The sequence below is a fragment of the Coturnix japonica genome, chromosome 19 (assembly GCF_001577835.2).
Source record: "Coturnix japonica isolate 7356 chromosome 19, Coturnix japonica 2.1, whole genome shotgun sequence".
Lineage (NCBI taxonomy): Eukaryota > Metazoa > Chordata > Aves > Galliformes > Phasianidae > Coturnix > Coturnix japonica.
The window spans coordinates 4,869,091-4,892,575 of record NC_029534.1 but is presented as its reverse complement, the minus strand read 5'-3'; the positions used below and the strand labels follow the sequence as shown (position 1 = coordinate 4,892,575).

General features: G+C 48.7%; 1 protein-coding gene across 4 annotated transcripts in view; it reads left to right on the top strand.

Moving 5' to 3' along the window:
* The window catches only part of SSH2 (slingshot protein phosphatase 2), a 68,713-nt gene that overhangs the window by 38,316 nt on the left and 6,912 nt on the right, over nt 1-23,485 (top strand). For 2 of the 4 annotated variants that reach the window (XM_015880841.1, XM_015880844.2), the window contains 11 exons: nt 1,250-1,353; nt 4,623-4,687; nt 8,548-8,669; nt 10,939-11,007; nt 11,759-11,824; nt 12,921-13,115; nt 14,844-14,937; nt 15,053-15,181; nt 17,220-17,266; nt 18,613-18,759; nt 20,827-21,027. In XM_015880841.1, coding sequence (XP_015736327.1) covers nt 1,250-1,353; nt 4,623-4,687; nt 8,548-8,669; nt 10,939-11,007; nt 11,759-11,824; nt 12,921-13,115; nt 14,844-14,937; nt 15,053-15,181; nt 17,220-17,266; nt 18,613-18,759; nt 20,827-21,027 — 1,239 coding nt within the window. Of the gene's footprint in view, nt 1-1,249; nt 1,354-2,956; nt 4,228-4,622; nt 4,688-8,547; nt 8,670-10,938; nt 11,008-11,758; nt 11,825-12,920; nt 13,116-14,843; nt 14,938-15,052; nt 15,182-17,219; nt 17,267-18,612; nt 18,760-20,826; nt 21,028-23,485 lie in introns of those variants that run through there. The other 2 variants (XM_015880842.2, XM_015880843.2) reach the window with 2 other exon arrangements.

Sequence of the window (23,485 nt, the reverse complement as noted above, 5' to 3'; positions counted from 1 at the left end):
GTGAAAGACCGTTGTGCATCTGCCTTAGTGGAACTCAGAACATCGTTGCTTGATATCCCCACCAGGAGAATGGAGAGGTGCCCACACGTGTACTTGAGGTTATGGGGAAATCCAGCTGGAGCTCAAGCTTTGAGCATTCTTGAAGATAGAGCGACATAATAGTCAAAGCTGTTGTTAGATTGGTCAGCCCTGGTTTGAGAAGTGGGACAGCAGCAGCCCGTGCCATGCCAGCCGTGGGGTCTTGGCCTGTTTGATTCCTGCATGCTGCTGTCTCTGCTCACACCGAGCTCTGGAGACACGTGCTGGTGCTGCCTGTGCAGGGCTGTGCTGCTGCATGGTGGGTCTGTTATTTCCCATCCCTTGGCCTTAAAGGAAGGGAACAAGTAATCATTTCTGTATCTGTTTAAGCAGAGAAAGGAGCTCTGAAGCTCCTGGTCTCTTCTTTGGCTGAAGAGAATAAACCCAGGGAACAAACCATCCTACCCCAAGGCACAGCACTAACGGGCGCACACTGCCAGGGACGCTCCCATCCTGTCTTATCATACTCATCAACCATCCTGTTGACTGTGGGATTGTTCCTGGCTTTCTTCAAAGCACGTACGACGATCTCATCGGTTCTGAGAAGGGCAGGAACCCTTCGCTGTGCAACAGGATGGGTTAATTGCAACATCTGCGGAGAGCTCTGCTTCTTCCATGTGCTGCAGCATCTCCCTGAGAGCTGCTGGGAGATGTGCTCAAAATACTGACTGCAGGCGGAACTTGAGGGCTCTTGATATTGCCACTTCCCTCTGTCCTCTTGTGACCTGGTGAAGGGCAAAATCAGGGCAGCGAGTGGTGCCTGAGTTTAACCACATTACTGTCTTGCTTTTAATTTACCAGTCTTTGAGTTAAATAACATACAGTTTGTAAATAGTACTTCTGAATCTGTTCTACATGTTCATTTTCTTCAGGCTAACTGCTGCAGGGAGATGTTTGTTCCCAGGGGGCATCAGCTGTGTCCCAACCACAAAGCTCAGGCTTAACGGAGTTGTAATTAAAGCAATGTGTGGGCTTGCCCTACTCATCACCATTTAGAGATGTGCATCTTGACTTTCAAGCTGAAAATGTAACCGTAGTTAATCCCCTCCTCCTGCTCAGGTTCCCCCTCTGTGGGCAGCACAGCACCGTGGGCCGAACCTCTCTGTTGTTTTTCTCCTTTTAAAATCAAGGCAGCGTTTCTCTCGCTCACCTCTTGTCTCTTCCCTTGCAGCATCAGCGAGAGCTTCCTCACTGTGAAAGGAGCAGCACTCTTCCTGCCACGAGGGAATGGCTCCTCCACCCCCAGGGTCAGCCACCGGCGCAACAAGCACGCAGGTAACTGCTGCTGCCATGCTCTGTCCCAGCTCACCTCTCCACAGTGTGTTCTTGCTGGAGGACACGCATTTTGTTTCACACCAGCTGTGAATTAAAGGCAGAGCTTCCAGCCTCCAGGCTCTCAGAGAAAAGTTTTTGATACTCACTTGTTAAGCCAGCAAAATCCAACAAATAAATGACTGCGGGGTGTTGTGGAGAGCTAAGAACAAACCTCCCCCCACAACAGACCTGCCCTCACACCCCAAACTGTCATGCTGTAGCTTTGATATGAGGGAAGGGCTGAAGGATTGCACTGGGAAACTTGAGGTTATGATATGAGGTGAGTAATTGCCCGTCCCAATCTGAAACCAGCCATGCTGATGGAAGAAAAGGAGCACACTCACCTCTATGTTGTGCTGAGGAAACCTCTGAGCAACATCGGTGTGACTTCTCAGATATGAGAGCAGGGTGAATAATGCAGAGAGGCAGGCACGGTTCCACCCCCCCTTATCACCTGCAGGTTTGATCTGTTGTGTTTTTACTTTTGCTTTGGCTCTGTTTGAAAAGTCACTCTGAATAATGAAACTCAAACATGTGTTGCTAGGCTGCTCTTCCTTATGCGTATGGTGCTTATTCACTGATGGTGTCTCACAGCCATCAGATAGCGTGGGGTTTTTCCCTGCAATAAACACTCAGCAAGAAGAAAATCAGTATTGAGACCTTTGTGTTTTTGCATATGGGGCAGAGCCAGGAGGCTGGAGTCTGTTTTCTATGCCTAGAAATGACCACCAAAAAGCAATATGGTTTATGCCGGGTGCTGCCTCAGATCTATGTGGTGCTGCAGGCTTGCACAGCAGTTGCAGAGCTCGGTGGAAAATAGTGCTGTTTGCCTCATCAGCACAGAGCTTTCAGGAGCTGGGCTGCCAAGGAAGCAAATCTGGTGTGTTGTAATTGCTTTCAGCAAGGTGTTTTGTGTTTAGGAGCTTGGCTTGCCTGAGGGGTGGGATTTCTCCTCTTAGACTGGTTACTCGTTTGCAGGGTGAGGCGTAAGGAGGCATCAGTGTTTGTCCTTTCCTTGGCTTCCCTGCTCAAGTGGTGTTTGTGGCACTTGGAGATCTCATGGGGAAGTGTCCTTCGAGTGAGTGTGTGCCATGTTTCTTTGTGTGCTTTTCCGACTTACAGTGAATACCAGCAAGCCAAGACACCAAGGGATCAACGTGTCACGTCTGTGCCACCAAAATTAAAGCAGTGATGTGGGGAAAGCAGCCCTGAGGGGTGAGGTGGCTGCTGGCAGTGAGCTCAGTGGCAAAGGAAAGCATCTCCTTTCTTGGCCTCCAGCAGGCCTTGCTCAGCTTTCATTTCCGTGTGTGTGTTGGGACTTATCTCTGGCACGTGGAATCAGAAGTGGACTGGGGAGCAGCCATAACGTGCCAGCACAAAGCTGCAGCCCATGCTTGCAGTGGTGTTTCAAGTGGCCACGAGAGCATTTCCTAGGAAGGCTGAAGGACCTCGCAGAGCTGCCTCCTTAACTCAGTGCTGGAATCCAGCATGAGGAGCAGCTGCATAACAGGGGAGTAATTGACTTTCACACCCATTTATTTAATTGTATCAGCTTCAGAAATGGAAATCACTGGTTGCTCTGGCTGTCCCCCCGCCCCCCAACCCAGTTCCCTGGTGGTCCCACACTGTGCCATTGGCACACTGGCCACGTGCTGGGGCCTGGCTTCTGCACTCCACCAGCACTCGTGAAGTCCTGGAAAGGATGCAAGTTCCCTGCAGTTCTTGCCATCTCTGGGATATTGTAAATCAGTTTTAAGATCCCATCCAAGCTGATGCTTTGTACCTAGCCTGCCAGCTCGGAGGACAGAAAGGCAGCTGCTTGCTGCTGCACAATGTGATAGGAAGCAGCAGTCGTGCCATGAATGCCAGCAGAGCTGACAGCTCTTCATGGGGCAGGATGTGATATCTTTGTGCTGATTCTGGCATGCTAAAACCTTTCCTTTGCTTTTTCTTCATCCAGCAAGCTTACAGAATGCCCTGTGTGTCTGGGGCTGAAAATGATGCAAGCTGCGCAAAGTGGGCCAAGGACCAATGCTTTATTTCCAGCTTTGGAGCTTCCAAAGCATTGAGACAATGCAGGCACCTGGAGCAGAGGAGTGCTGCCCCCAGCCCTGCTGCACTGCTACAAGACCTCCTGGAGCTGAGTGCCTCTGCCAGGGGTTGTAGCAGTGCTGACACAGGGAAATCCTGTCTCCCACAGCTCCCCTCAAGGCCACGCATCCTATAGATGAGCTGGCCCTTCCTGTGCTGTCTCCCTGAACGAGCCCTGTGCGGTGCTGAGAACAATGTCCTCAGGCAGGAAGTGCCTTCGGGTGCCTGTCACCTCTGCTGCCTCCTGTGTCAATCCTGCAGTCCCTCCCCCAGCTTATAAGTGCTCTTCCAGGGCACTGACTCATTCTCTGTGTGCTGAAACGTGTTTAAAGGAGGAAGGAAGAGGAGAGCAGAGCAGTGACTGCTGTGTGCTGTGCATAGAAGCATGGTCTCAGCCCATAGTGGGGGTTGTTTCAGTCCTGCTCTTATACTGGCTGTAGAAGTCACCATGATGCTCCCATGGGCACCTCTCTTGTCTGTCAGATACCTGCTTTAAGGGTCCTTTTAAGAACTTTTTTTTAAGACTTTGTAGACCAATGCAGGAACTGATATATTTTTCTTGTGCTTTTCTTGGCTTCACCATTATAAGAGCAATGGGCATTTTCTAGGAACGATTATGGTTGCTTGGTTTTTGAGTGGTAGTTGCTGGGTGCTTTTGAATGGAGTTGATGTGTGAGTGTACTGGGACACGTGGTGCTATAAGATGGGACCAGGTCTCACTTCAGAGAGGACTGTTTTGTCTAGGTGAGAGTTTTCTTCAAAGTAATTAACAGGTGTAAATGAACCGGCAGATTAATGCTTTGAACCACATGGTAAAGGAGATACTGACCCACAGGCTGGGCTCCGTTTCTGCCTAGTTTGCCTCATCTTTTAAGGGAACAGAAAGTTCTGAAGTGCTGTTTTGCTTCTGTTAGGAAGATAACAAGATTTAGCAGCAGGGAGCGTGGTGAGACAGGGACAGGTGAGCACAGAGCAGCTGGCTGGTGGATGGAGGTTTGTCATGTCGGGTGGGTGGAAGCAGCAGTGCTGTCTGTGCTGTGTCGGGTTTCTCAGTGGCCGTTTGCTCTGGCTGGGCAGCCAGGAGCCTGCATGTGATTTGGAGCTATTTTTGTGCATTCACTTTGCCCTCTTTCCTGCAGGGGATCTCCAGCAGCACCTGCAGGCCATGTTCATACTGCTCCGCCCAGAAGACAACATCAGACTGGTAGGCTGGCTTTTTGCTTATCTTTCTCCTGAATATAAAGGTTAAGTTCCACTAGACAAATACACCTGTGTAACTCATGGGAGCAGCTGTGTGTGTGTGTTCCAGTGGTTTCATCATCAGGACTTTGGGAGTCTTCATTGCAATCACAAGGAGAAAAAAGCAGCTTGTTATAGAAGGCCCACCTAATTGATTGTGCAGCGAGGTAAACTATGGCTAGCAGGCTGGCTTTGTCTGAGCCAATTGCTGAGTAGTTTTCTGCTCAAAAAGTTCTGTGGCAATTGTTAGAGAAGATGGTTGAATCAACTTGGTGTCCTATTTAATGTCAGCAGTAGCTGTCTCTGACCAACACGATTGCCTGTCCTTCCATGTCAGTTCAGTTGGATTCCTCACTATGCTCTATAACTGCTTGCATCCAGAAAGGCTGTGGCTTATCAGGAAGGAACATGCCAGATCCCCATGTACCCATGCTGATCCCTATCGTTCTGTTTTGGGTTTTTTGGGGTTGTTGAAAATAAACCGTTACCGTTTTTGACATTGATGTGCATTAAAGACCACCAGCAACTGGAGAAGAGAAGCGAGGAATCCTTCTGGGTTGGATCCTTCAACGTGTTGAAGCGCTGTATAAGGTCAGGCACAGCGGCAGTGTCTCTGCATCCTTCATCACATAGCAGCCTGAAGTGCCTTCCCTGTGTTGCCTTGGTGCATCTTAGCAACGTGTCCCCAAAGCAGTGTTGCCATCCTCAAAAGTGTTACTCTGCCACCTCTGCTTTGTTGAAGCCTCCTGAGCTGGGCTGATCCTATGAGTCTGGCTAGAAAATAGCCATGATTGCTATGGAATGCATTAGCTTTCAAAAACAGCTGTGGAAAACAATGTGCTTTAAGCAGACTGAAGGACCTGCTCCCTAGATCCTGTCAGACACACCTTGCTGTCATGAAAATGTCAGTGAAAGTGATGGGAATGGATGGGGGGGGTTCTGAGAGCCTTTCAAAATCCCAGCCAGGGTTAGAACCTTGGAAGCCATTGAACAAGTCATTGTTCAGCAATATCAGTGGCTACATTGTGTGATTTGGGACAAATTAGCCTTAACAGCTGAATAAGGACTTTGTGGGCTGAGACATAAACCCTTTTGTTCACAGCTACATTTGGAATGCTGAAATCTTGCATGAGGTTAAGTTCGATAGTCTACTTGAATTTAATTGATTCTTGACGAAGGAAGGATGTGTGCAGAGCTGCAGTGGACTCTCTCATAAAATAGTAGATACAAATGAGATTTGAAATATAAACAGTACTGAGAGAAATGCATTCTCTTCTTGTGTTGGCTGCTGTCACTCCGAGGGCAGACTTCACAGCTTGGAGGGCAGCAGAGAAATCTAAGCCTCTAAAAACCTCCACTTATATTTTGGAACAACTCTTGTTTCTGTTGGAGCCATTGGCAGAGCTTTGTAGCTTTCAATGAGCAGAATCAGAGGAATGGTATGAGTGTGAATGCAGTGGGAAGGAGGAAAGTGAGTTGGAAGCGTGCAGAACTGCTTTAAAGTCTTCCTGGAGAGCAGCAGAGTGGGGAGTTGGGCTTTTTGTTTAATAATAAAAGAAGACTACAGAAGACTTGAGCACTTTTTTGGGTCTTCAAATCGAATATCCCAGCGAGAAACGCATTCTTGTATGAAACCTGTTATCCTGCAGCAGAAGAAAGGGGGAAAGGTCAGTGTGAGCTTCCATCTTGGAAGGTGCAGTTCATAAGGGCTGATGAAACACCACAGTGCAGTTCTGACGAAACAAGAATGCAGCAGAAGATAAGGTTGGCTTGTGGGTAGGTGAGCCTAAAGCTGAGAGAAACATTGCTGGTCCTGAATTGAGGAAAGACCCTTCTCATCTCATTGCAGCCCCTGGAGCTAGGCTGGCCTCCAGAGACTGATTGGGATTTCAGTATCTTCATTTAAAAGGTATCAGACCATTTAGTTACTTGGTGCTCACCTGCTGTTGGGTGAGAGTAAGAGCCAGTGCTAAATGTAAAGGCTGCTCACCAATCCATCATCTGCTGGGCGCATTGAACCTCTGTCAGTAACTTCGGAGCTTGACCAGTTTATTATTAGTAAAAAGTATTATCTGCTCCATTAATGGTACTTCTCTTTGTGGGAAGAGCGTGAGCTGCAAGTCTTGGTTTGGATCTTCATATAGATGGTGACTCTGACCACCAGGACCTCAGTGACTGCTTGCTCCTCCAGGTGGAAGAGCACCCTTCGTGTTACCATATGTGGTTAGTTGTACAGACAGCAGAACTCGCACCTCGAAGGCCTGACCTCTTTGACTCTCCATGTGACTCAAGACACAAGAAGGACAAATAAGGCTGGTTTCAGCATGTCTCATCCTTAAGAGATGGAGTGGAGCACAGTCTCGCTGTACAGAGCACATCTGTCCGCTGGCATTGGCCTTTGGGGTGTTGTTAGCTTTTGATCCAAGAGAACAAGCCTAGAAACTGCAGCTAGCGCTGCCTCCTGCCTGCACTTGCTGCTGCACTTGGCACTGGGGCTGCTGCCACACGCTGTCATAAAACCTTGTGCATTCTGCTGTGTCCCATGGCTGAGATGTGGTGGAGGGTGAGATGTGAAGGAGCTGGAAGGTTCCTCCTCTGAGCTGGGAGGTGCCATGCTGGCCTCAGAGCTGCAGGGTACGCTGGGGAGAGCAGCACGCTTCTGGGAGATCACACATATTAGTCATTTTGTGAGCTTTTGTTTGAAGGCTAAAATGACTGCAGAGGGAAAACTCTCTGAGCACAAGCTGCTATGGGTGGCCAAGAATGCTGCCGTGAGATTTGGGAGGGTGGCAGTGGGGTCTTGTTGGAGAGTTCAGGCTCTATTGCAGAGGATGTCGAACACCGCTTTGAGCTGTGCTGTTTTGGAAAGAGGAATTCAGCAGTGGGTCCCTGGCAGCAGGCAGGTGCCAGCCCACAGCTTGGGGCATGGCTGGGACACAGCACGTCCTGCTCAGCCATGTCTGCTCTCCGCAGACCCTGCTCAAAGTTCAGGAAGCAGCTTAGCAAAAAGCTGAGCACTGAAACCAGGCAGTGCCTTCAGTTTGGGTTAGGCTGTCTGAACTTAAGACGTGTAAATTAAGATGTTTCCTTTATAGAGATGTCATAGTTTCTCTTGTTGGGACCCTGTGACTAAAATAACTGCAGACAGCTTGGAACAGAGTCCAAGAATTGTTGCTAGTAAGCCTTGCATAGCGTGAGTGTGGATAGCAAAGCTGAGCTTTCCTGGGCTCCTCTCAACCATGTGTTTGCAGGGAGATGTGCTCAGCTCACTGCAGCTCTCGCTGCCTTTTGGCTTCTGGAGGAGATCCCACCATGGGTACAGCCCCGTAACTCAGAAATCTTTTCCTGCCAGGTGTGCAGTTGTGACATCTCTTCTATACTGAGGAAACTGCTAGAGAAGCTCAGAGAGCCAGCAGGAAGCCTCATAAGACTAACTCAGAGACTATACTAACTCATCAGTTAGTTCTAGTTGTCTGCCTGGGAAGCTGAAAGCGCACGATGCAGATAAGCTGTGCTTCACCAAATGTGCACGAGGGTTCCCAGGTTGGGGCTGCTTGCTCACAGCCTTGGTGGGGCACAGCAGGCTAACAGCCAGGTGTGCTGAAAGCACAGGGACGTCCCACTTATTCAGGAGAGCACTGTGAGAAGGGGAATAAGTTGCTTCTCCCTCTTCTGCTGACCACCCAGCTGAGAATCAGGCTGGCTGGCCTCGTGCATCACATCACTGCTTCTGTGGCTCTCACTCAGTACGGCAGGGTGGCTTGTAAAGGTAACAGTGTGCATCTTGCTGGCTCAGCTGCTGATGTTTCTCCTTCACTTCCCCAGGCTGTAAGACTGGAAAGCACGTACCAGAACCGCACTAGATACATGGTGGTCGTATCCACCAACGGCAGACAGGACACGGAGGAGAGCATCGTCCTGGGAATGGATTTCTCTTCTAATGACAGGTACTCACGCTGTCTGGGTGGGGAAGTCCTTGTGTTAACCCATGTATTGAGTAAAGTTGAGCAATCACTGTCTGGTTGTCTGCGCTTTCTGGGGACTGTTTCATATTTTCCAGCCTGATGCCTTTCTCCAGAACCAAAGTTCCTCTTTTGCTTTTTGTAAGAAGGTAGCAAATAGGAGCAAAAGAGCTCAGGTCAGCATTTCTTCTACTCCTCAGACTTGTATGGGAACACAAAGTGCCCTAAGTGGTTTTTGAAAGGCAAGGTCCCAGAGCCCTGTGTCTGCACACCAGGCATAGGGAGGACTTGCAGTAAACCAAAAAGCTGCAATTCAAGAAGTTGGGCGTCAGGGTTCAGGAGAGCAGCAGTGACTGTCAGACAGCACTGTGCCAAGGTCATGACTCACAGGCCTGATGGGAATGGCAAGGTAACTGATGGCACAACATGTCTTCTCCCCAGGCATTAGCATGTCCTCAAGGTTTAGTGCTTCTGCTTCCTTCATTTTAATTGCCGCTGACCCCTCCAAAGGTTGGGGAATGCAAGTGGGAAGCAGCAGCTTCAGGCGTAGAAGAGGACACTGCTCTCTCTGAAAAGAGCATGGGGGGCATGGAGCCCTTTTAAAAAGGTAGAATAAATAATGGTCTGTGTGAGGGAATTGTGAATTTAAGAAGAAAAAAGATATTCAAAACATTTTGTAAGTTTTAGTACAGATGCTTTTTTCTAGCTCTGACTTTAAGCACAGAAATGAATCTCGCTGCTGACCCTTGATGCTAGAAATCACTTTCGGGTGGTTAGCGGGGTCACTGGAAAACCTTTTAGAACAGTTTGGCTAAAAGGAGATTTTGCAGGCAGCTTGCTGATAGTGACAGCTGTGCTTAATTTCAAGTGGTTGGATTTGGATGCTTTGCTCAAGTGATGCCTACTGAAGAGAGAGCACAGTCCCAGTCTGTGCGTGCACGCACAGCTATGGCTCAGGGATGCTCTCATGGCAGTGCAAGAATAGTTTGTCCTTGCACAGGTTGTTGTGAGTGTGGAGCTCGCTATTGGCTGGGATGTTCCAGCGCTGCCACCTTTGATAACTGAGAGCTCACTGGCATTCAGTCTTTAATAACATAGCGAGGTGGTTTTAGCTGTCTCCTAGAGTTACTTAGGTTCTGGATGGTCACTCTGATACGCCCTCCCCTAGCCCACTTGCTATTTATAATTCCATATAGACTTGTTGCTATGGGCCCTGATAAGTGGTTGCTGAACAGTATCACTAAAAATACCTCGGCCACCTTGGGAAGCCTTTTAAAAACATCTTTCCATGAGCTCATTTCATGTTGTCAACAGAAATAGCTGCATGCTGCACTGTCTCCTTGTGCAGGCCACTCCAAGGCATGGGTTTGCATCTGCTGACCTGTGGAAGCCTCGTCTTGCCCTTTTCCCCTACTTCTCATGGGCTAGCAGGGCTGGTAGGCTTGGTGAAATCTGACTAGCAAAGCATAGAAGCAGGAAGCAAGTGAATCTGACCCTTCTTGAAGATGCTGCCTTTGTTATGGAGCAGTCTTAGAGCTCTATGAGGCCAAGTTTTCCGGTCAGACAGCCTGCTGTGGGTTGTGCTGGGGTTCCCCTGCCCTTGTTTTTTTCCATCACTTAATTTCTGCTTCTTTTGTTGGCCTTCTGCTCAGCCTTGCAGAAAGAGAGTAACTGGAGGCAGAGAGTTCTGAGCAGCTGAGAGAGGAGTGGGCTTGCCAAGAGGTGTCTACTCAACCACAGGGCTGGGAGGGGGCACAGGGCAGGAGTCAACAGCAGGTGGTAAGCTGCAGTTGCTGACCTACCCTGCTGACAGTCACCCTGCCATTGCACTGACCCCAGTTCCCAGCAGCTGTGGTTGAGGGACAAACAAGAAAACAAAGCTGTGCGTTGCAAAACCAGAAGTAGAACCAAACCCACTTGAGTCTGGGAGGGACTAATCTGTAACGAAAGCCTTGAGCTGACCCAAGACTGAGCCCCTCTCACCTTCCACACAGAGCTTGCTGCTCCTCAGTTTGTTTGCTCTTCTGGGTGTTTGTTAACTCTTTAAGTTTGCTTCAGAGAATATTTCTGTACCCTCTATCTGGGTAATAATCCTTGCCAGGCACCTGTACAAAACAACGCTGGTTCTGTTCCTGAAGCAACAGAGGGATCTTCTTTTTCTTCCAAATAAGCACAAACACCTGCAACCGTTGCTGTGAAATTAGGATAACAGTGCTGTAGTAAGTGGCCTGACCTTCTCTTTTATTTCCTACAGTAGCACTTGTACGATGGGTTTGGTGCTGCCGCTGTGGAGTGACACCTTGATCCACCTGGACGGGGACGGGTGAGTGTCTTTGTACTTCAGAGGGTCTCTGGGTGCAGCACAGTCTGTGGAGGAGGGTTCAGATGATTTCAGAGCCTCAGCAGATCCAGCAGGCCTCCCGCTGTTGACCTGGGCCGGGTTAGTAGACCTAAAGGCCCTGAATCACAGCGTCTGTGGCAGGGAGCACCAATAATTGACTTATCTGTGCATAAACACGCACTGAGACAGTGGCTCATGTGTGTGTTTAAGCTAGAGTAAAGGAGCTTTCGCTGGCGAGTGGGTGTGTAGTGAAAGCTCCTTAAAGGGATCCTATTATGTGTTCCTCCACCACGCTTGCAGCAGGCAGCGTTCTGCCGAACATGAAATAAGAATGATGTGTGTCTGCCAAGTAGACGCCTGACTTGCAGGCTCCTGTTTGTGCCAGTTACAAAGGCTGTCCAATGCAGCACTTGGAATGACTTTTCTTTCCTTGGTAGCTGCCCCAGGATCACTTTAGCTGCGCTCTGTTCCCAACTGTGGCACTGAATTTGTGTTGCCAAGGTAAACAGCACAGCACCGTCCCACTGCCTTAGCTTTGTTCCTGAAGAGCAGCTGCTTAAAAAAAACAGTTCACCTTAGTGCTTTTAGTTTGCTGTTTTGATGTGTTTTCTAGCTGAGCTCAGCAGTCTGCATAGGGCCAGTCCTTCACAGCTCTACCCTGCTACAAACTCTGTGCTGTAACTGGGAAGCTGCTTTTGGGACACGTTTTTTACTGTGCCTCTTTTCTCCACAGCGGGTTCAGCGTATCCACAGATAACAGGGTGCACATATTCAAGCCGGTGTCTGTGCAGGCGATGTGGTAAGCACTCACTGTGATCAATCCCAGCCATCCTTATTCCAGGCTGTTTTGGCTTCTTGGGCTTTCAAAAAGCAGGTGCTGCTTAGCTTTATTGCTATCCTGAGCCCTATTCAACAGCATTCGCCTTCAGAGACAGGGAAGGAGGGCTGATAGCAAAGGACAAAAGCTGCTCACACCAGGGCACAGCACTGAGCTGCTAACAGTGCTGGAGCTGCACTTTGCTCTCAACCTGGGGGCAGGAGGAATAGGGTCACTTTCTTTGTAAAGCACTGCAACTTTGGATCCCTCCAAAGCAGGGTTTGCTGCTGATAGGAGCACATGCATGAAGTATTTAATTTGTCATAAATCAAGAAACACACACTGTATGTATGTTAGAAGCTTCCCTCTTCAGTGGGACATAATCAGTGTGATAGTGAGAAGGAAAGAGAAGCTGCCTGCATTTTTCTTTCCTTTTAGGGTGGTTCATGTAAGAATGTAGTGGCCATTAAAGTATTTCTGGCTCAAGCTGCTTTGCATTGCAGAAATACATCCCCTGTCAGGGTGTCATGCTACTGTGTCACCCCAGTGGTTTTGACCTGGATCCTTCTGATCATAGTCAAAGATTTAAAACGAGCTAAAAATAGGAGAGGGGGATTTGTTTCCCAGCAGCAGCTGAAGAAACTTGTAACATCCCTCATGCAGAGAGGAGGGAGGGCAGGCCCTTCAAACACCTCTGTGAAGTCAAGCCCTAAACCCTTGGGTGTGCAGCTTTCTGTGTCCCGTTGCCATGTGTCCTGGCCCTGCACAGAAGGATCTGTTGGAGCACCCTGTATCAGGGACGCTTGCTGTGCACTGTACTCTGATGCAGGCAGTTGCATCATGTTTTGAGGCTTCTACCTTCTGAATTATGGCCACCTTTGCTGCTATCTGGACAAGAGGAATACGTCTTGGTATGCTTCAGTGAAGTGTGCAGTATTCCATACCCTGCCCAGACAGCACCAGGGGCTGCTGCACCACAGTACTGGGCTCTGTAGGACACGAGCAGCATCCTGGGTTTGGCAGCTGCTTTGTGCTCCGTGCCGTCCTGGTAATCCTGCAAGCATTTTTCCCTTTCTAGGTCTGCTCTGCAGAGTTTACATAAGGCGTGTGAGGTGGCAAGGAGCAACAATTACTACCCAGGGAGCCTCTTCCTCACGTGGGTCAGTTACTATGAGAGCCACATCAACTCCGACCAGTCCTCGGTCAATGAGTGGAATGCTATGCAAGATGTGCAGTCCCACCGGCCGGACTCGCCCGCCCTCTTCACAGATGTGTGAGTTGATCTTGTTTTGCTGAGCTGTTTGGCTCTCAAAGAGGAGCCCTATTTCCACAGAGTTTACTGTTAACTAGGTCCTAATGAGCAGAGATTTCCTGCTGGGGGTAATAAATGCACCCCTGGTTAGGTAAACACCAGTGCTGGAAGTTTTGCCCTCCTGGGTCTGCCTTACACCTCCTCCAGCCTGTTTCCATTCTGTTTGTTTACCCGTGGCTTTAGGCTCTCAGATCTTTGCTTGGTAAGTCCCATGTTACAGCAGTAAGAGAGAGGTGTGGTGTAATCTGGTACCTCGGCCTTCCTGCTTGCTAGTTTGTACTCTGGTTTCCAGGTCTGGTGCCTTCCAGAACCAACAGGTTTCTCTGGACTTTGTTCTTATGCTGGAGTGTTTCTGAGCACGCAGAACAACACGGTCCTTTTTCCTTACTCAGTTCTTTTAGTTGTGAAGTGTTTAGGTATGGATTTAGGAGCCTGAGGCTCTAGAGAATGGGAACAAACAGCAGTGCTGGTCTTTGGGGAGCTCTGTAAGTGTGGAACAGGACCCAGTCTGCCTCCAGCTGAGTGCTTGGGTGTCTGCTGATGTACAGTCCAAAACAGCAGCTAAAGTGGATGCGCAGTCAGTTTGGAAAGGCAAAATCTGTAGGCTGTGTCAATACACAAAGGGTTACAACCCCTGTAGTAAGTAATTGCTGATGATACTGATAGTATATAACTCTAAAGTACTCTGTGACCAGATGTGATGCCAAGCGTGAGGGCTTCGCTGCCTGCTTTGTAGCAGAAGAAATGATTTCATGAGCCCCAGCTGCTTTCCCACTGTAGTGGTGCTGTAGGTTGATTTGTGCTCACAGAGACCTCATTTTGTTGGAGTTCAGTGAGTGAATAATAATGCTGAGGCGGTTATTCAGCTGTGAATAGGTCTTCACACTTGATTGTTTTTTAATATACAAGGAAAACGCCTGAAAAGTTCTGGCAGGCTTTCAGATTAATACTGTCCTGCAGCTTTTCCTCTATAAACTTTGGGTAGCCCGTTCTTTCCCCATTGGCACCAATTGAATCATCTCCTGGGGACACCTGGACAGCATTCTCTTATCTGAATCCTGGAATAATGCTTGAGGTTGAGGAAACTGGCAGCTTGTGTGATTTCTATTCATGAACCACCAGTCGGACACTTGCAAAGCAAAGTGTCTGCAATCACCATCCTGGCAGCCCTGCAGGGGAACAGGAAGGTGGTGGGAGATGTGACTGCTGGGCCCCTTCTGAGATGATGATGGCTGAGACAGCTCTGCCCTGCTGCTCTGTTGCAACTTCCCCTGGTGTTAGCCGGGCTATTTTTGCAGCTGGTGATAAGGCCCCTGGCAGCAGAGGCTGGAGGAATGCACAGAGGCTTAGCTGCACTCTCCTCTCCATGTAAGGAGCTTTGGAGCTGTTACCTTTCCAAGAAAGGTAGGGAGAGGCTTAGATATTACTCCAGAGAGTATAATGCAGCCTTCCCAATTTAAGTTTTACCAAATACCAGAGGTTCTGTGGATGACTGCAATGGATTAGGAGCATTCAGTTGGTCTCTCTTGTACAACCGGGAACATTAAACTGGGCTTTACAGTCACCTGAATTCCCTTCAGCTGAAGATGTGTTTAGACAAAGTAGTGAGGCTGAAGGATACCAGCTCTAAAATCACCACAAATCCAGTTCCTTTCCCCACCCAGTGACTTTGTTGCTCTTTTCTGATAGCCCAACCGAGCGGGAACGGACAGAACGACTCATTAAGACCAAGTTAAGGGAGATCATGATGCAGAAAGATCTGGAGAACATCACGTCAAAAGAGGTGAGCAGTTGAGAGAGCAACAATGCAAATTAAAGCAGTTCTTTGTGCCATGGAGAAAGGCCAAGAGAAAAAAACAAACTCATGTGGTGTCTTTGTGTTCTTCCACCCCACCCAGATACGCACGGAGCTGGAGATGCAGATGGTTTGCAACCTGCGGGAGTTCAAAGAGTTCATTGACAATGAAATGATAGTGATCCTCGGGCAGATGGACAGCCCCACTCAGATATTTGATCACGTCTTTTTGGTGAGTCTGAGATGGGCTTCCAAAGAGTTACAGCTGTAAACACACCTAACGCTTCTCACACAGTTTTGGTTAAAGGAAGAGATAGAGAGGAGCTTCAGGGGTCTCTGAAGGAGGGTTTGGCTGATCCTGAGGTTGTATATGCTGAAACAAGTCACAAGGCAGCAGTGCTCTTGAACTCTTCTTGGCTGTGCTATATTTTGCCAAGCTGTAGTCCCTGTCACTAGATGATGGAATGGAAAATATTCTTAGTTTTAACTTCTTTTCAGGGCTGTTTCCACCATGTAAGATTAGTCTTATAGCTTTAACTTGTTAGGGTACCCACATGTCAAATTGTGTTTGGGAAGAGCATAACTGCAGCAAAGAGGCAGAGGGGAGCTGCTGGCGTGGGCTTGTGGGGTTCAGGTGGAATTACAGGTCAGTAACATAGAAGGCTCTGAGTTCATGTGATCCAGCTGGAACAGAGGGGTTTAACCAAGGATCCTGGAGATCAGTCACTTAAGGAAACACAAACGTTTCGCCTGTTAATGTTTTGCTAGCTTAGCTGCCTTCCATTGCTGCTGGGGCCTGTCTAATTACCACACCTCCTTCTGATGAGTCAGCTCTGCTGGATTTCCCAGCCCTGAAGGAACGGACACAGGTTTGGTTGGGCTGTCTGAGCTTATGAGGTTGGCTTGACTTGAAACAAAGCTGAATCCTTTTGGAGCAGCTGGTCTATCCAAGCAGAGGCAGCCTCTCCCAGTCTCCTGAAGCTTAGTGCTGGGCTGTGGCTCTGAAGGGGTGGTGTATGTGAGTGCTCACAAGAAATTGTGGCGGGGTAGAGCCAGGAAACTTAAAATACCTACAATGTAATGTGTTTGTGTGGACTGGGAGTTCCCAAGAGAGACTTGTTAGAGAATTGCAGTGCTGGTCAAAGGCAATGCAGGCAGTTCAGTCCAAAGCAGAGCTTGGAACCTTGGCTCTGAGAACATTGAATGGGAACAAGGCCATAATAAAGAGGTTTGCAGGCAGCACCAAGGAGGAGGGCTGTGGCTAATGCCTGGAACAGAAGGGTTTGCAAAGCAGGCTCTGCAGTGAGGAGCAGTGCTGCTGGGCTGGGCAGCAGCTTGTTCGTTCAGGAGCATGTATCCTGCAAAGCAGGGGTCTCTGAGAGGCACAGAGCTGGTTTCTGTTGGGTGGAAGCAAGAGCCCTGTGGGATCCTGCTTAGGGAGTGCTACAATAACTAAGCAGGAAGTAAGAGACCTGGTGATGTCACTGATTGTGGATCAAGGGACAGGAGAAAAGGCTTGCAGCACTGTACTCTACCTGTGGAAATGGTGGTTCTCAGGCAGGCGTTAAGTGGCCCTTCCTTTTCCAGGAAGAGACAACGTGAAGCTGACTAAGGCAATATGGCAAGGATCACAAACTTGTTGGCAGAGGCTGAGTAGCAAGCCGTGAGCAAGGCTGTTGTGATGTCAGTGCTGCATAGGTCCTTCTTGCATCTGAGCTGTCCTTTTGTTAGGAGCTGTTTCTGTTTAGGGCAGGGAAGCAAAGAGCTCACTCACCATCGTTTCTGAAGGAAGCTGTTGTGTGAGTGGCCTTGATCTCAGCTGAGGTGTTTGTGTTTGGGCAGGAAGCAAGCAGCCTGCAGGCCCTGAGCATGCTGCAGAGATGAGGGTAAAGCCTCACACACGGGCTTTGAGTATGAGGAGAAGATGTATATATCGAGTGAGCTTACAGGGTTGCTGCCTTTGATGTATGAGATGGGTGTTTCATGTGTAAAGAGCACCTGGGTGGCTTTAAACACAATCAGGCTCTCCTCTGTGGGGCAGAGCTGTCAGCAGCCTCCAGGGAAAGGGTGGAGCGGGCTCAACTGTGATGGGGTTGTCAGTGCTTTGTAGGAAGTATACAGTGCTGGGCTCCTGCTTTGCGGAGCTGTTTGTTGCTTCAGAAGAGATCTAGGTGATGGGTTTGCCGGATCTGAGGTCGTAGTAACAGTCCCTCAGTCCATCAGTTGTCCTTCATCTGGCTGATGTGTCCCATTGCATGTTTTCCCTGCAGGGCTCTGAATGGAACGCCTCCAATCTGGAAGACTTGCAGAACAGAGGGTGAGTAGCTTCAGGCCATCAGCTTAAAAGCAGGAGCCTGCCCTCAACACTTGTCTATGCAATAAACCTTACCTGCTGAGTAACCTGAGACTTATTAAAGGGTTTGCAGATCTGAACAAGCTCTTGCTTCCTCCAAAGTCTGTGTCCCACAAACAGGCACCCTAAAGTAAAAGAATCTCATTCCCTGACCTTGACTGACATCCCCTTTGTGAACAAAGGAAGCCAGCAACCTCATAGCTACTAGCAGCAGAAAGCTACGGTTACTTAACTGGATGCTGTGTTGCTGGCTCCGTGCCCCTCTCTCAAGCCCTTGCCGTTACTGAAGCCTGGAGCTCCAGACTGCAGCAGGAAGGAAAATGTGTAAAGGAGTGTTTGTTCCTTTGAGTGGGGCCCAGTAGGAAGTACAGTGCTGTAGCTCTAGGGCTTAGCAATGGGGGCTGCTCCACTTTCTGCCTTTCCTCTCTTGCAGGCATAGGGTTAGTGTGTCCTCTCCCTAGGTTGGGTGAATCTGAGCAGCAAGGTTGTGTAATTAAACTATTACTTACAGGTTTGGCTGATTTGTGCCAATCCAGTGGAAAAAAATCATGGCTGTTGAACTGTGTTTAATAGCATATTTCTGCTCCATGGAGAACAAGCGTAGCAAAATTGACTCATTAAGCCAAGGGTCTGCTGCAGTTTCCATGGTCAAGCAGGTCCCACTTGACTGCTAATGATCCTATACCAGCTTGAGAGATGGGACGTCCCTCACAGCATGAGTGGAGTTCATAAACACCTTACAAGTGACCCTTGGGGCTAAGGGTCCTGGATGGAGTGGTAAAAAACATATGCCTTCTCTCTCTCTTTCCTTTCCAGAAAACTTAAGGAGGAGGAATAAATCTTCCCAGTGGCTCATTGTCTGTTAACTTTCTCTGTAGTTATTTTATACATTTGTTTAACTGTGGTGTTGCTCCTGAGCTTCTGCCTTCAATCTTCTCTGTAATTACTGCAGCAGGAGGAAAGAATCACAAAGGAGCTTTGAGAAGGCGTCCAAACACAAGCAGGATGGGCTGTGTGGGATTGTTAGCAACGCTTAGAATAGAGAGGTAATGGGCAAGCAGAATGACCTGACAGATGTGAGGAAGAGCTCTGAGTTCTTCAGAGAGCCCTTTTGTCTGTGTTAGGCAGTGCTTCCTTGCTCTCAGTCCTGATTTCCAGGGAGGTCTGTTCAGAACTGCAGCTCTGAATGCTTGGTGCGTTTTGCCAATCACAAAGGGAGGCAAAGCTGTTATCTAGAAGCTGTGATGTGTCTCTGAACCCACTGTGTTCTGCACGGTCTGCATTTTTATCTGCTGTCTGTTTCCATGCAGGGTGCGGTATATTTTGAATGTGACTCGAGAAATAGATAACTTCTTCCCTGGCCTTTTTGAGTACCATAATATTCGGGTGTATGATGAAGAAGCAACAGATCTTCTGGCTTACTGGAATGATACCTACAAATTCATCTCCAAGGCAAAGTAAGTCTTTTCAGAACAGACGAAGTGCATTTAGAAGATGTATGTTAAGCATTTATTACATTCCCAATGATTTTGTCAACTAGTTTTCTTCCTTGCCTGCCTAGACATTCATTTTGTGGTCTTCTTAAGTGCTAGAGTTGCCTTCCACTGAGCTGTCATTCTCACACATGCTTGTAATAGGAGCAGGTAGGACTGATAAGAGGTGATCTCTCCTGTGTCAGGGAGCTAACAGTTTAGCTGCTGCTTAAGAGACACGGTGGGTCTCCAAAGTGCTGGTGGGAGGAAAAGGCAATAACAAATGGAGCAGGGTTTATCAAAAGTAAGAAAGAAAATCTTGAAATATGAACACAAACATAAGCTGTTCCCTGCTTTGCTAGGCTGTACTCTGAAGCCCACGATCTGGAAGCATGTTCATGTAGTGTTATATAGAGCAGACTCTTCCCTTTTATCAAGAGAAATGCCTGTGGAAGTCTCTGAGCTGTCAGTTACACCCAGTAATCTGATAGCACATGTTGAAAGTTGTCACTTTTTTACTGCAAAGAACCGTATCCCAGTTATACGAGCTGTCTCTTGTTAATTCAGCAGCTTTCTTATGGGAAAACTGGTCAGAAAGCAGAGTGGCAAATGTTGCCTTTAAAGTATTGTTTCCATTATAGCAGCGTGTCTTCTCTTAACCACAGCTGGTGCTTGCCAATTTCTCATAGCCTTGAAAAGCTGACTTGTTTGAGTACGGCTCTCCTGAGCAAGTTGTAGATACATATTTTATTGAAGGCTGTTTCTTTAAAAGGCACCACTGTTTTCCCATGAGTTCTGACTTTGAAGTGTTGTCATCCTCATTCTGCCCAGAATAATTTCCACTGGGCTTTAACAGTTGGGCCTCAGTTCTTCATGTGATGTGCTGGAAGTGAGCAGGCTTTCAGGCTGGAGCTGTTACTGTACCCCTTCCTTTGTCTCACCTGCTTGCTGGTCAGGGGTTATATTGGGCAGCAGTCTTCAGCCTGCTCTAAGGCTTTCTTGACTTTGTAAATGCATGAGGATGACAACACTTCAAAGACAGTACTCAAGGGAGAACAGTGATGTGCAAAGGCTGCAATAGCAGAGAACCCCCAGACAGTGCAGACATCTCCTTTGAGCAGTGTGGCTGCAGGTATGGGCTCTGGCAGCTGTGATGGCTGAAGCCTGGGCTTGTTGAGGCTCATGGCTGTGTGTGCTCTATGGCCTCCCTGTCTGTGCTGTGGGAGCTTCATGTGGCTGGCAGTACAGAAGCTTGGTGCATGAAGAAGAAAACTCTAAGTTGCCAAAGTGAAATTTTCTCAGCCCTGAGCTGCCCTGTGTGCAGAGGTCAGAGATAAGGGCTGGCCTTGCTCCTCCTGTTCCATGGCAGGTAAACACCTCTGAATTCCTGGGAGCAGTGCTGGCTGCCCACATGCACTGCCTGTACCAGCCTCCCCCAGGCACAGCGGGTGCTCCTTGGGCTCACAGACACTGTTTGCTTTCCTTTCAGTGAGAAAAATCTCTCCATCTGGGTGGGAGCTGAGGAAGGGTTTCCAACACCTGGCTAAAGCAGAGCTGGTTTTGTCCAGTCACCAAACCCAATAAATACACTGTCAGTAGTTTACAGTGGAAAAGGATCTTTGTGCTAGCAGCTCTCCTGAACTGCTTGGAATCTTCCAAGACTGTGTTTGTAGACACAGACCATGTTCCATGTTTGTGTGACAGATGCCCTTTTTGTTTGGAGAACTGCTTGTTTCCAGTGGGCTGTTAAGGCTGGCGGGTGCCATATCAATCCTCAGTAGTCCTCCTAAATCTGCACAAACAAGCCATGTTTGTCCACTTTGGAAGAGCTCTTGTAACTAAATCTGTTAAAATACTAAGATCTCGTTCTTCACTTTCTTTGTCTCTTGCTCCAGTTTGTTAATCGGGTTTCCAGATGACAACCAGGAGACTCCAAATGAGCCCATGGCATTGAAAATATTTGATAATGCTCTGGTAGAGAATTTGCTGTTTTCTTAGGCTTCTCAAAGGCCGTGCTTTCTGTTTGGTGATTGTCTTTGTCTTTCACGTCAGGAAAAACGGTTCCAAGTGCCTGGTGCACTGCAAGATGGGAGTGAGCCGCTCGGCCTCCACGGTCATCGCCTACGCCATGAAGGAGTATGGCTGGAACCTGGACAGGGCTTACGACTACGTGAAGGAACGGCGCACGGTCACCAAGCCCAACCCCAGCTTTATGAGGCAGCTGGAGGAATACCAGGGCATCCTGCTGGCAAGGTGAGTGGGAGGAATGACTGGGAATCTTTAGAGCTTCCATTCCTGCGTTATGGAAGGTGATGGTTATTTGGAGAAAGGTAGTGCTCTGTTCTCATGGCTTGGGATGCACTGGAACAGGTTGCCCAAGGAGGCTGTGGATGCCCCATCCCTGCAGGCATTCAAAGCCAGGCTGGATGTGGCTCTGGGCAGCCTGGTCTGGTGCTTGGTGACCCTGCGCATAGCAGGGGGATTGAAACAAGTTGATCACTGTGGTCCTTTTCAACCCAGGCCATTCCATGATTCTATGAATATAAGCATAACAAAGAGCTTTTAGGAGTCTGTTTGGCTTCTAAGTTGGCTGTGGTTTTCTTTAGGAGACTACTACTATCTGAATGCAGCACTCAGAGCTGTGCAGGCTCCAGCAGAGATAAATGATGTCCTTCTTTCTTGGCAGGGAGCTGGCTTTGTCTCCATCCCAGACTCCCAGCTCCTCCCTGTTGAACGTGCCCCTCCTCAGCAGCTGGTCTGGTTTTATTTAGATCACTTTGGTAGGTGTTGCTGTTAGGGGAGGGGACAGGATGTTCTGTGCATTGCAACAGTGGTGTTTGTTCCTGTGTGGAGTCCTGGGGCTGGGTTGGGGTATGGGCAAGTGTCGTGTAATCCCAAACCTATCACCTGATTAGCAAAAAGACATAAGTATTGCAAGAAATCTGCCTGTAAACCACGTTAAGCAATGTCTCCACGTGATCGGCTGGAGGGAGGTAGTGATACTTTTGTGTTTTGCCAGATTATTTATGTAGGACCTTGGTGCAGGGCAGCAAATTTCAGCAGAGCTACTCAAGCTGACTCTTCTACTACAGAAGGTGGCTGCTAATGTCTTTTGGCCAAAGTAGCAATTTCATGGCTTTCTATTGCAGTTGGAAGGTGCCTGCCCTGTGCTGTTCTTCACAGCAGCTGGGTGTTCCTGTGCTCACTTTAGGGCACCCAGGGCTCTATCTCTCAACTCTGTTCCCATCTTGTTTTTGTCCCTTTAGCCTTTCCCACCCACTTGCAGAGATGTCTCTTCCCCCTCTCTGCTTGCTTCCTGAGGCTGCTGGCAGCTGGTGCATCGCATCTTCAAGCCCTCAGCCTTGCTTCGGCTAATCTGTCAACCTGGTAGTTGGTGGCACACCTACAAAGCCACCCTATAAATGGTTTGGTTCAGAGCATTGGGTTTTCTTTTGTCTGTTTCATTAATTATTTTCTCCATAGGGAAGTCTTTCCTGCTGCCAACACGTGGTGTAGCTGCCCTCCCACTTGAGCACACCACAGCTCCTGACCTACTCTGCAAGTCCCTGTACAATGGCACAAACAGGATTACTCGTGAGGCTTTAAAAAATGCAAGAGCAGTGCATTACATCTGTGCATGTAGGACTAAAAAGCCTGCAGTAAATGAAGCTTCACTGAAGCAAGGAACAGCCTCTCTGTGCTGCTGGAACGATCCTTCTTTATGCAGTTCCTTTCTCATCTCCAAACTGCTTTTTCTCCCCTTTCTTCTCCATTATTTAGCATTCCCCTCTGGCTTCCAGCTGCCTTGTTTATTGCTGTGGTATTCCAGGCCAGGTAAAAAACAAAACCCCCAAAAAAACCACCCACCCCAACAGATTCATGCTCATGTGACTGCTCGGATTTCAGAGGGAAGGTCTGTGAGGGCAGCCATGTGCTCGCACTATCTAGTTACGGTTTTGTGTTGGGCTTATAGCAACTGGGACATGTTTTCCATCTGTAAAATGAAAACCCCCTGCCTGCTTTTAGTCACAACAGCGGGCGTGTTTTGCTTTGGAGCTGTCATACTTCCTGGGATTAGTGAAGCTGTCCCCTCCCTCTGGTGATAGCGGTAGACAGGCTGAGCTAAAACCCCGTTTCTTTTATTAGTTATGGACGAGTTGCAGCAAAAGACCATTTGGCATTGCCTTGTGCAACTTGGGAGCCAGCAGCAGCGGCCTTCCCAGGAGCCTGGAGGAGCACACAGCCCCCAGCTGGGCTCTGCTGGGTGTGAGAAGCGATGAGCACCGCTGAGGTTCAGCAATCATCATCAGCTTCTCCCCAGGTTATGCAAGCAGAGACATGGGCGGTCCTTGCCATCCCTTGCAGACAGGCCCAGATCTATTGCGGGCACCCAGATGTGCTCCAGGACCCCCAGAGATGGATCCTGCACCCCATGGCAGTGCATCTCATGGGTGGCATCTCCTGACCTTCCTCTGCAAGGGACCCCATTGTGCACCGTGCCACGCATGAAGGCTGTCACTGACGATGGGGTTAAGAAGTTAAATCCATGATGGATTATTTTCCTTAGCTGCTGGGCACTCACAACTAAAATTGCCGCGTTCTAATTAGTTCAGTAACGTCTGTTAATTAACTGCAACCAGCGGATGTGTCTGGGAGCGATGCTCACACTGGCAGGGGACTGGAGAGGTTTGGCTGTGTCTCCTGCGGATTC